Source organism: Coregonus lavaretus (assembly GCF_964263955.1).
Source record: "Coregonus lavaretus genome assembly, chromosome: 9".
NCBI classification, from domain to species: Eukaryota; Metazoa; Chordata; class Actinopteri; order Salmoniformes; family Salmonidae; genus Coregonus; species Coregonus lavaretus.
The window spans coordinates 27,667,974-27,679,990 of NC_139996.1; the positions used below are offsets into that span (position 1 = coordinate 27,667,974).

At 45.3% G+C, this 12,017-nt stretch overlaps 1 protein-coding gene across 1 annotated transcript in view; it reads right to left on the reverse strand.

The window, feature by feature from the left end:
• Nucleotides 1-12,017, reverse strand: part of LOC311135494 (protein piccolo-like) — a gene marked incomplete at both ends in the record, with an annotated part of 50,439 nt that overhangs the window by 6,266 nt on the left and 32,156 nt on the right. The window contains 3 exons of the mRNA XM_084169491.1: nucleotides 8,895-8,966; nucleotides 9,745-9,838; nucleotides 11,278-11,304. Of these exons, the coding sequence (XP_084025617.1) occupies nucleotides 8,895-8,966; nucleotides 9,745-9,838; nucleotides 11,278-11,304 (193 nt within the window). The remainder of the gene's footprint in view (nucleotides 1-8,894; nucleotides 8,967-9,744; nucleotides 9,839-11,277; nucleotides 11,305-12,017) is intronic.

Genomic DNA, 12,017 nt, shown 5'->3' on the forward strand with positions numbered 1-12,017 from the left:
CAGTGTTATTGAAAATCTCCCCTACAGCTTTAAACAAAGACTCCCCAGTACCCTTTTGTAACGGTGGCTTGTACAGTGCTCCCATGTTGGCTTTACCTTGTCATCAATGCCCAATTTTACCTTCCATGGAGTGTCTTTTCTATTTTTCAATGTATCTTTATTCAACACCTTGACACACCCCCTATATAAGTATTTCCCATTCACCTCATCCAAACCCACCTCTTCCAACCCTCTCAAATCCAGTAATAACGCCTTTCTTTCTGACTCTGGGATATTGAGTGTAATCCCTAGTCTTGGAAATGAGACATTTTCATCTTGTACCTTCTTCTTGTGACTATTCAGCATACCCCACTCTTCTGCTGACAGAGCCTTCCTGCAGCTTCCCAGCAGTTGTCTGACTATCCTTTCCGACCTCACCCCCAAATGTTCAGCCATCCGTCTTCCATCCATTAAGGCGGGCCCAGCCATGGCCATTAATTGTTTTAAGGTGATGATTTTGCCCTTCATCAGAATCTTGGAGAAATGTGGAACAGCTGCAGTTGTACAATCCAGTCTTGCCCTATAAACCAGAGGTTCCTCCAACAGCCAATGCACTGACTCCGCTGAAGTTCGTCTGGACACCTTCATTATGCTCCACACCCTAAGAAGGCCTCTGTAAAATGGAGGTACTCCCTCCCTAGAATAAAGCCTTCTTTAAACCTAATCCCCCAACCTGCACAAGACCTGCCACCCCTCTCCAAACCACATTTTCCGGTCCATAAAGCAACCTTTGAATAAACTGAAACCGGAAAGCAGCAGCCCTACTAGCAAGATGTACAAGACCTTGTCTCCCCTCTTCTTTTGACAAATACAAAACACTTTGTGGAACCCAATGATATTTATCCCAAAATAAATCCACAATAATTGCCTTTATCTTAGCCAGAAGGCCAGATGGTGGCTCTAAAACTGACAACCGATGCCACAGTGCAGAGGCAATCACATTGTTAACTATAATAGTGCGCCCCCTATATGACATACGAGATAACAACCAACGCCATCTCCTCATCCTCCCTTCCACCATTTCAACCACCCCAATCCAAATTTTTTCCATTGTCCCCTCATCTCCTAGGTACACTCCAAGATACTTAAAACCTCCCTTACACCATTCCAGCCCCCCTGGCAAAGCCATGATCCCTCCAGACCATTCTCCAATCTGTAAAGCACAATTATTTTCCCAATTTACCTTTGCAGAGGATATTCCCCTAAAACGATCAACCATTAGACTCAAACTATCCACCTCCGCTTGATTTTTCACTAAAACAACTACGTCATCAGCATAGGCTGAGAGACGAATAGGAGGAATATCTTCTGAAAGGTACACCCCTTCAATACGACTTCTAATGCTATTTAGTAGTGGCTCTATAGCAATGGCATATAACATTCCCGACAAAGAACATCCCTGCCTAATACCTCTACACGCTTGAAAAGGAGCACTCAAACCACCGTTAACTTTCAATACACTTTCAATGTCACCATATATCACCTTTATCATGGCAATAAAGCCAGAGCTGAACCCAAACGCCTCAAAAGTGTGCCATAAGTACTGATGTTCAACTCTGTCAAATGCCTTTTCCTGATCAATTGAAATTAGACCAGCATCCAACCCAATAGCCCTAGAGACGTCCAAAAAAATCACGAATCAGAGAAATGTTATCCCCTATCTGCCTGCCAGGAACACAGTAGGACTGGTCCGGATGTATGATTTGCCCCATCACCTCCCTCAGCCTGTTTGACAAAGCCTTTGACAGGATCTTATAATCAGTGCACAATAAAGCCACCGGCCTCCAGTTCTTCACCTCCCTAGGGTCACCCTTTTTGGGCAGTAGGGTGAGGACAGTCCTTCTGCAGCTTATTGGTAGTAACCCTCCGGTTAAACTATCACTAACTACTGCTAGCCAATCCTCTCCCAATATAGCCCAAAAAGACTTTAAAAAGTCAACGGGAAGCCCATCAATACCTGGTGCCCTTCCATTTTGTTGCTCTAGCTCAACCTGAGCTTCTGCAGCCACCTGTGGGAGCCCATCAAGGAACTGCTGTGTCACTGTTTTATCCTCTTTGTACTCACACTTGTAGAGCTCAGCATAGAACTCTACTGCCCTCTTTCTAATTTCACTAGGGCTAGTGAGCTCCTGTCCAACAGCTGATTTGAGACAATGAATAATTATTCTTTGTCCATTCTTTTTCTCTAAACCAAAGAAAAATTAAACCACCATTTCAGAGATTCCCTGAAACTTACTTCTCACCAATGCTCCCTGTGCTCTGATACCCAGCAGGTCTGCCAATGCAGCTTTTTTCCTCTTGAGGGCCTGAGTATGGCCTCGATCTCCTGTGGTCTCAACCAACGTCATGAGTTCCACTATTTCAGTCTCTAGGGCTTTCATTGATCTGGTGGTATCCTTGGTGACATACCACGTGCTTCTCTGTAGCTCAGCTGGTAGAGCAAGGCGCTTGCAACGCCAAGGTAGTGGGTTCGATCCCCGGGACCACCCATACACAAAAATGTATGCACGCATGACTGTAAGTCGCTTTGGATAAAAGCGTCTGCTAAATGGCATATTATTATTATTATTACAGAATTGTTGAATCTGGATTTTCCCTATATCCTACCACTGTTGAAGGGATACAAAACTGGCCTTTTGAGACCTCCACCTCTCCCAGAAAAAACTAAAACATTTCCTGAAGTGAGCATCACTCAATAAAGTTATATTAAAATGCCAGTATGCACTTTTGGGTTTTACATCGTTAATGAACACCACCTTTGTTATTAAACAATGATCCGAAAATCCCACTGGGGTTATCACACTTGATTTACAGACCTGAGATTGATGCTCAAAACAATAAAACCTATCTAACCTGGCCATAGAGATGGTGTTCTCTCTCACATGCGCCCAGGTGTACTGTCTCGTGCCTCCATGTTGACTCCGCCAAATATCACACAGTTCATGTGTTACAATGAGGCGTTTTAAAAAAGTTGTTGAGGCTATATGAGGTTCTTTGTGATTTCTATCTAAATCACTGACTGTGCAGTTAAAATCCCCAGCAATAAATAAATAATCTTCATTATTACATTTCTCAATGGTATTTGATAATGTCTCTAAAAAACATACCCTCTCAACTGCCACCACTGGGGCATATACTTTAATCAGACACATACTGATGTTTTCATACCTTGCTCTAACTTTTAATAACCTCCCCTCAACTACCTCCTCAACCTCATATGACAAAGGCAAAAACCCTTTTGAGAACAAGATGGCCACACCCCCACTTTTTGAGTTTCTATGACTACACACCTCTGTCCCCCCCCCCCCCCCCCCCCCCCCCCACACCTGTTGCCACATAACTTCATTTTCCAAATTATTATGCGTTTCTTGTAGAACATTTATGTCACTTCCTTTTCACCTAATTAACTCATACACTATGGCTCTTTTTTTAACGTATATTGCCCCATTTACGTTTAAAGAAGAAATCTTAAAACTGCTCATGGATGGAAAAAAATACAGAGGAAGACACAGAAACCACATCTCTTTACAGAGTTAAGGCTGCGACTGAACTCTTTCATTTTCTTTAGAATTTCCATCACTTATCACTCTCGTGACCACTTTCTTGAGTCTAGCAATTTCAGGGCTTGTCAAACCTCCCCCTGTTATTTTTGACATCAGAAACTTTGCTGATTCAATAAAGATTTCACTTTCAGGGAAACAAATATGTTACATTATAATCCTGCATATATTTCTTCCCTTTTGTCAACTTCAGAAATTGACGTACCTTCTCAATCCCATACCTCCCGTCCACCCCATTTAGCTCACTATTTTGTTGTGACGCATCAGATGACTCACTCTCGCTATCCTCCCCAGAAGAAAACTCCATCTCTACAACCTGTTTATCTTCAACTGATTTATCAATCTCTACCTTCCTCCTGGAATTAGACCCTTCACCACCCCTTACATTCTTTCTCTTACTCCTCGGTACTTTGAAAACAGCTGCTTCCTTTTCCATTATTTCAATCTCCTCTTGACCTCCAATTTCATTTTCCAGCACCACCTCAGCGACGGCAGTCGCAATCTCACCGACTTTTTCCCCTCCTTCTTTGTTCTGATCTACCACAATTGCCCCCGTATCCACACTGCCTTCCTCTCCTACTTTTCCAACCACATCTGCCCACATTCTCCCTTCCCCTGCACCCTTAGCATGTTCATCCCTTCGCGGTGGTGCATTAGCTGCACCAGCACTAGAGCTGCTACCAGACTCTGCACGCTCGTTCTTGGGACAATTACGTAAAGCATTTAATTGATTCAGTAGAAGCGTAGAAGACATAATCAAATCCATAAATCTTAAAACTGAATGCTAAATTCAGTTCATCAATGTCCTTTTTAAAAATCATATGCACTTGTCTCCTATGAGACATGACATGTTTCAGCAACGGAGATTTGCATCCAAAAAGAACCTTCTTTATTGTAGATACAATTTGACCATGACGAGATAACTCTCGCTCCAACACTTCATCTCTAACAAATGGTGGCACGTTAGAAAGTATAACTTTCTTCGCCGGATTCATAAGCGGAAATACCGGTGTCTGTGTCTCCCACAACACAACACCACTCTCAACTATCTTATTCACCTTTTCAATGGAATCTAAAAATATCACTACAGCGCTATTCATCCTTGAGGCTGATTTGATGCTATCATACCCAATGATAGCACCCACTGCCAAGCTACATTCTTCCACTGAACACCCGGCAGCAGCAAGAATCTTTACTCCATGCTGCCAACTAAGTTTTTCAAACTCCAAACTTCCGCGAGTGGCCATTGCAACCAGCCCCACCCGCTGGTTGTGCCCTCGCAAAAAACAACCTCAACGATCCCACCACCCCTATACGTGCTTAGTGATAGTTAGACAAGATAACCTTAAAACAACTAAGCTAATCAATATACACTGCTCAAAAAAATAAAGGGAACACTAAAATAACACATCCTAGATCTGAATGAATTAAATAATCTTATTAAATAATTTTGTCTTTACATAGCTGAATGTGCTGACAACAAAATCACACAAAAATGATCAATGGAAATCAAATTTATCAACCCATGGAGGTCTGGATTTGGAGTCACCCTCAAAATTAAAGTGGAAAACCACACTACAGGCTGATCCAACTTTGATGTAATGTCCTTAAAACAAGTCAAAATGAGGCTCAGTAGTGTGTGTGGCCTCCATGTGCCTGTATGACCTCCCTACAACACCTGGGCATGCTCCTGATGAGGTGGCGGATAGTCTCCTGAGGGATCTCCTCCCAGACCTGGACTAAAGCATCCGCCAACTCCTGGACAGTCTGTGGTGCAACGTGACGTTGGTGGATGGAGCGAGACATGATGTCCCAGATGTGCTCAATTGGATTCAGGTCTGGGGAACGGGCGGGCCAGTCCATAGCATCAATGCCTTCTTCTTGCAGGAACTGCTGACACACTCCAGCCACATGAGGTCTAGCATTGTCTTGCATTAGGAGGAACCCAGGGCCAACCGCACCAGCATATGGTCTCACAAGGGTTCTGAGGATCTCATCTCGGTACCTAATGGCAGTCAGGCTACCTCTGGCGAGCACATGGAGGGCTGTGCGGCCCCCCAAAGAAATGCCACCCCACACCATGACTGACCCACCGCCAAACCGGTCATGCTGGAGGATGTTGCAGGCAGCAGAACGTTCTCCACGGCGTCTCCAGACTCTGTCACTTCTGTCACGTACCCAGTGTGAACCTGCTTTCATCTGTGAAGAGCACAGGGCGCCAGTGGCGAATTTGCCAATCTTGGTGTTCTCTGGCAAATGCCAAACGTTCTGCACGGTGTTGGGCTGTAAGCACAACCCCCACCTGTGGAGGTCGGGCCCTCATACCACCCTCATGGAGTCTGTTTCTGACCGTTTGAGCAGACACATGCACATTTGTGGCCTGCTGGAGGTCATTTTGCAGGGCTCTGGCAGTGCTCCTCCTGCTCCTCCTTGCACAAAGGCGGAGGTAGCAATCCTGCTGCTGGGTTGTTGCCCTCCTACGGCCTCCTCCATGTCTCCTGATGTACTGGCCTGTCTCCTGGTAGTGCCTCCATGCTCTGGACACTACGCTGACAGACACAGCAAACCTTCTTGCCACAGCTCGCATTCATGTGCCATCCTGGATGAGCTGCACTACCTGAGCAACTTGTGTGGGTTGTAGACTCCGGCTCATGCTACCACTAGAGTGAAAGCACCGCCAGCATTCAAAAGTGACCAAAACATCAGCTAGGAAGCATAGGAACTGAGAAGTGGTCTGTGGTCACCACCTGCAAAACCAGTCCTTTATTTGGGGTGTCTTGCTAATTGCCTATAATTTCCACCTGTTGTCTATTCCATTTGCACAACAGCATGTGAAATGTATTGTCAATCAGTGTTGCTTCCTAAGTGGACAGTTTGATTTCACAGAAGTGTGATTGACTTGGAGTTACATTGTGTTGTTTAAGTGTTCCCTTTATATATACACACACCAAAACCCAATAGAGTGAAAATAATTTCAGTCGCTCTCACAATCACTACTGCTTCACGACTCACTCCCAGCATGCACTCCAACGAGAGAGAGAGAGAGAGAGAGAGAGATACAGAGAGAGAGAGAGAGAGAGAGAGAGAGAGAGAGAGAGAGAGAGAGAGAGAGAGAGAGAGACAGAGACAGAGACAGAGACAGATACAGATACAGAGAGAGTAGACAGGTGTGCTTGTGTAAGCAAAGACTTGTAGGGAAACAGTAAATATACAAAACATTAAGAACACATGCTCTTTCCCTGACATAGACTGACCAGGCGAATCCAGGTGAAAGCTATGCTCCCTTATTGATGTCACTTGTTAAATCCACGTCAATCAGTGTAAATGAATGGGAGGAGACAGGTTAAAGAAGGATCTTTAAGCCTTGAGACAATTGAGACATGAATTGTGTATGTGTGCCATTCAGAGAGTGAATGGGCCAGACAGAATATTTAAGTGCTTTGAACGAGGTATGATAGTAGGTGCCAGGCTGCAACACTGCTGGATTTTTCACGCTCAACAGTTTCCTGTGTGTATCAAGAATGGTCCACCAACAAAAGAACATCCAGCCAAATTGACACAACTGTGGGAAGCATTGGAGTCAACATGGGCCAGCATCCCTGTGGAATGCTTTCGACAACTTGTAGAGTCCATGCCCTGACGATTTGAGTCTGTTCTGAGGGCAAAATATTAGGAAGGTGTACCTAATGTTTGGTATACTCAGTGTATACTCAGTGTATTTCGAGGTTTGCTGTGAACACACCACCATTCTACATTATTGTCATGCCCTGGCTCTGGGGACTATTAAATGTTGAGCCAGGGTGTGGATTTTCTATGTTATAGTTTTCTATGTTTTGTTCTAGATCGTTTAGATCTATGTTGGCCAGGGTGGTTCCCAATCAGAGGCAGCTGTAGCTCGTTGTCTCTGATTGGGGACCATATTTAGGCAGCCTGTTTTTCACTAGTCTTTGTGGGATCTTGTTCCGTAAGGTTTGTTTTTGGTGTTAACCTAGGACTTCACGTATCGTTTGTTGTTTTTGATCGTGTGTTGAGTACAAATAAAGTATGTACGCTTATCACGCTGCGCCTTGGTCCGTGTCTTCAGTCGACGATCGTGACAGAAGATCCCACCATAAGAGGACCAAGCAGCGTGCCCAGGAGGAGAAGATGGCGATGTCGCAGGTGGGCAAATGGTGGTCTTGGGAGGAGATATTCGCGGGCAGAGGGCCATGGGCAAAGGTAAATGCCCGGACCGGGCTGGCGAAGCGCACCACTGTCCCTCGCACCAAGCCTGTGGTGCGCGTCGCCAGCCCGGTCCGGCCCGTTCCTGCTCCCCGCACCAAGCCAGTGGTGCGCGTCGTCAGCCCGGTCCGGCCCGTTCCTGCTCCCCGCACCAAGCCAGTGGTGCGCGTCGTCAGCCCGGTCCGGCCCGTTCCTGCTCCCCGCACCAAGCCAGTGGTGCGTGTGTCCAGTCCGGCACGGCCCGTACCTGTTCCACCGGTGCCTGGTCCGGCACCGGTCAGCTGCTCCACTCCGGAGCCAGAGCAATCCGCTCCACCGGTGTCCAGTCCAGCTCCGGCCAGCGGGACCAGACCAGGGGCGCAACGGGGGGGTGGAGAGAGAGTGGTGGTCACGCCCGGAGCCGGAATGCCCACCCGGCCCCTATCCTCTTGTGTTTGTGTGGCGCGGTCGCAGTCCGCGCCTTTGGGGGGGGGGGGGGGGGTACTGTCACGCCCTGGCTCTGGGGACTATTAAATGTTGAGCCAGGGTGTGGATTTTCTATGTTATAGTTTTCTATGTTTTGTTCTAGATCGTTTAGATCTATGTTGGCCAGGGTGGTTCCCAATCAGAGGCAGCTGTAGCTCGTTGTCTCTGATTGGGGACCATATTTAGGCAGCATGTTTTGCACTAGTCTTTGTGGGATCTTGTTCCGTAAGGTTTGTTTTGGTGTTAACCTAGGACTTCACGTATCGTTTGTTGTTTTTGATCGTGTGTTGAGTACAAATAAAGTATGTACGCTTATCACGCTGCGCCTTGGTCCGTGTCTTCAGTCGACGATCGTGACAATTATAAACAATTAGGATCCTTCTCCATTTAGTAGAGGATCAGTGGGATTCATTCTATAGACTGACAAATAATGAAACTAGCTTTGAATAAAGTCTTATAGAGAGGGAGCAATAAGGCTGGAAATATGACCCGCTTTTGGCTAGAAAACATTTAAAAACATGGCATCAGGAGACATTAGGTTAAAGGAATGATCGAAGTGAATGTAGGTGATGTCTAAATCAGAGTGTGTCTGATTCTAAAGACACTCACTTCTCCCAGGAAGTCATTGGAGGAAGATCTGTCATAATCCCACACTGTCACCTCCAGAGTCTTTTTCTTTAGCTGAGAGACAGAGAAAGAGAGAGAGAGAGAGAGAGAGAGAGAGAGAGAGAGAGAGAGAGAGAGAGAGAGAGAGAGAGCGAGCGAGGAGAAGTGAAAAGTGATTAAATGAACAAATGCATTTAAACAAGTTATGCCAAGTACAACACCCATGCAGACTTACTGTATTTCACTCAACCAGCCAGTCAGTGGACTGGGTAATTATGTGTCGGTGTGTATGTATTTGTGTGTTTGTGTGTGTGTGTGTGTGTGTGTGTGTGCGTATGTGTGTGTGCTTGGCAGGGGAGTGGGGGAGTGAGTGGGTGATAGAGCAGCATTTACAACCTCAGTGGGCAGAATAGAGAGAAGTAGCTAACAGCAGAGAGTCTCAGAAGAGCCACTAGACTAGAACCACTACTGTCCACTGAGAGATAGCACTGTATGGATAGATTGCACTCATCTTACATTGTCTGAATTGCAGCTAAGCAAAGGCTACTGTTAGGTTGAATGAAGATGTCTCTGTCTCTCTCTTTCTCTCTCTGGTGATTAGTAGTCTGTAAGGGGATTGTTAAACCTAACCAGATGAGTGGTGCTATGGGCTTCAGTGGATTGGTAATGGGAACCGAGGCTACAGAGGTATAGTCAGAACATCCCTAAGGATTCAGAACTACCAATCCAACAGGAAATAAGATTAACATTAAAATTAATTCAAAATCATTTTCAATGTGGATTTGTGTGTGTGTGTGATGCATGCTTCAGTAGCTGCATTTGTGTGTGTGTGTGCATGTATGTGTGTTCCTACCTGTTCCAGGTGTATGTTCTTGTAGATGACGGTCTGGTTCCACTCTGGGTTCAGACTCCTCTGGACGTACTTGGTCCTCCTCTTGTTCTCAGCACTGTGATGTCATAACAAAGGGACACGTTTAGTCTCAGACTTGGTCTTTGTATGTTAATATGGCCACATTATTGTAGATTTTCTCCAATTACATTTGATGATAGATATAGAGATGATATAGCAGGATGTCGATAATTGAATATCTGATTCAATATAATTATATCATCATGTCTTGCAAATGTTGGATGAGAGTAAATTGCATAGGCACACTGGCTAGACGGGATCACAACATCACAGAAATAGTCAAAGAAAGTCAAAGAAATAGTGATGTCTGTAAGGTTGAATCAATATGTGACTGTAAGGCACAGCTCCTCTCCTGTAGCAGAGAGGATGAGCATAGTGTGAAAAACACATCTGACTCATGAAATGATTTCACATTTCAACCTTGATTTCAACTCAGCAATGTTCTTGGCTGAATTTGCACATCAGACAAAAATGAGTTGTTTAGGATGACAGAGATACAAATAAGAGAAAGAAAAATAAAGTGGAGAAAGATTAGATAGAGAGAGAGGAAGAGCAGGAGAGTGTTTTTATCAACATATCAACACAAAATGGATAATGATGAATAATGATGGGGGAGACAACGAGGAAAAGCACTTTGGAGGAGGAACATTTACGTGGGGAAAAACACTGACTGAAAGCAGAGAAGGAGAGAAGGTAGAGGAGCAGAGAAGGAGAGAAGAAGGGAAGGAGAGAAGAAGAGAAGAAGAGGAGCAGAGAAGGAGAGAAGAAGAGAAGGAGAGAAGAGAAGGAGAGAAGAAGAGAAGAAGAGGAGCAGAGAAGGAGAGAATAAAAGAAGGAGAGGAGCAGAGAAGAAGAGAAGAAGAGAAGGAGAGAAGAAGAGAAGGAGAGGAGCAGAGAAGGAGAGAAGGAGAGGAGCATGGAAGGAGAGAAGAAGAGAAGCAGAGAAGGAGAGGAGCAGAGAAGAAGAGGAGCAGAGAATGAGAGAAGAAGAGAAGGAGGGGAGCAGAGAAGGAGAGAAGAAGAGGAGCAGAGAAGGAGAGAAGAAGAGAAGGAGAGGAGCAGAGAAGGAGAGAAGAAGAGGAGCAGAGAAGGAGAGAAGAGGAGCAGAGAAGGGGAGAAGGAGAGAAGAAGAGGAGCAGAGAAGGAGAGGAGCATGGAAGGAGAGAAGAAGAGAAGCAGAGAAGGAGAGGAGCAGAGAAGAAGAGGAGCAGAGAAGGAGAGAAGAAGAGAAGGAGAGGAGCAGAGAAGGAGAGAAGAAGAGGAGCAGAGAAGGAGAGAAGAAGAGAAGGAGAGGAGCAGAGAAGAAGAGAAGAAGAGGAGCAGAGAAGGAGAGAAGGAGAGAAGAAGAGGAGCAGAGAAGGAGAGAAGAAGAGGAGCAGAGAAGGAGAGAAGAAGAGAAGAAGAGGAGCAGCGAAGGAGAGAAGAAGAGGAGCAGAGAAGGAGAGAAGGAGAGGAGCTCGAGAAGCACTACACTACCTTGCGTTCTGGACTACCATGACTTGTCTGAGAGTCCAGGGGAGGGAGAGGAGGGTAGAGACAACAAACAACAAGAACAGCAAAAAGAAAGAAACCGTCAGAGAAACAGACATAAAGGGAAGGAGATAAAGAAAGACAACATAAAAACATAAAGACACGCTTTATTTACTACTGTCTACTGTTTAAACACAGATCAAACAATCAATTTATACTGAGCTAGAGGAATGTGTGGGAGGAGTGAGTGTGTGTGTGTGTGTGTTGGGGGGGGGGGGGGGGGTATAGGACCTGTACTGTATATAATTCCATGAACAGGGCTGATAGGGCCACTAGTAGAAAGCAGATAATGTTACAGGTCAAATAAAGACTATCGATTTCTGCCTTTTCACAGGAAGAGAGGGATGGAGACAAGGATGAAGGGATGGAAGGAGAGAGGGATACGGGGCTGAAAGAAGAGATGTTACTAAACTGATCATCTCCTAGGAGGGCTGAACCTTACTACACAATCACATCATAGCACTCAGGAAGAGAGCACTGCAGTCAATATAGAAACCACACACACACACACACACACGCACACACACACACACACACACACACACACACACACATACAATATCAGTGCTCTAGAAAATATTATAGTACCGGTAAATATAGAATGCTTTGATGTACCTACAAAACAGAGTTTCATATCAAGTTGTAGTATCTGTCAATATGCCAACTGACGCCAGTTAGAAGTCATG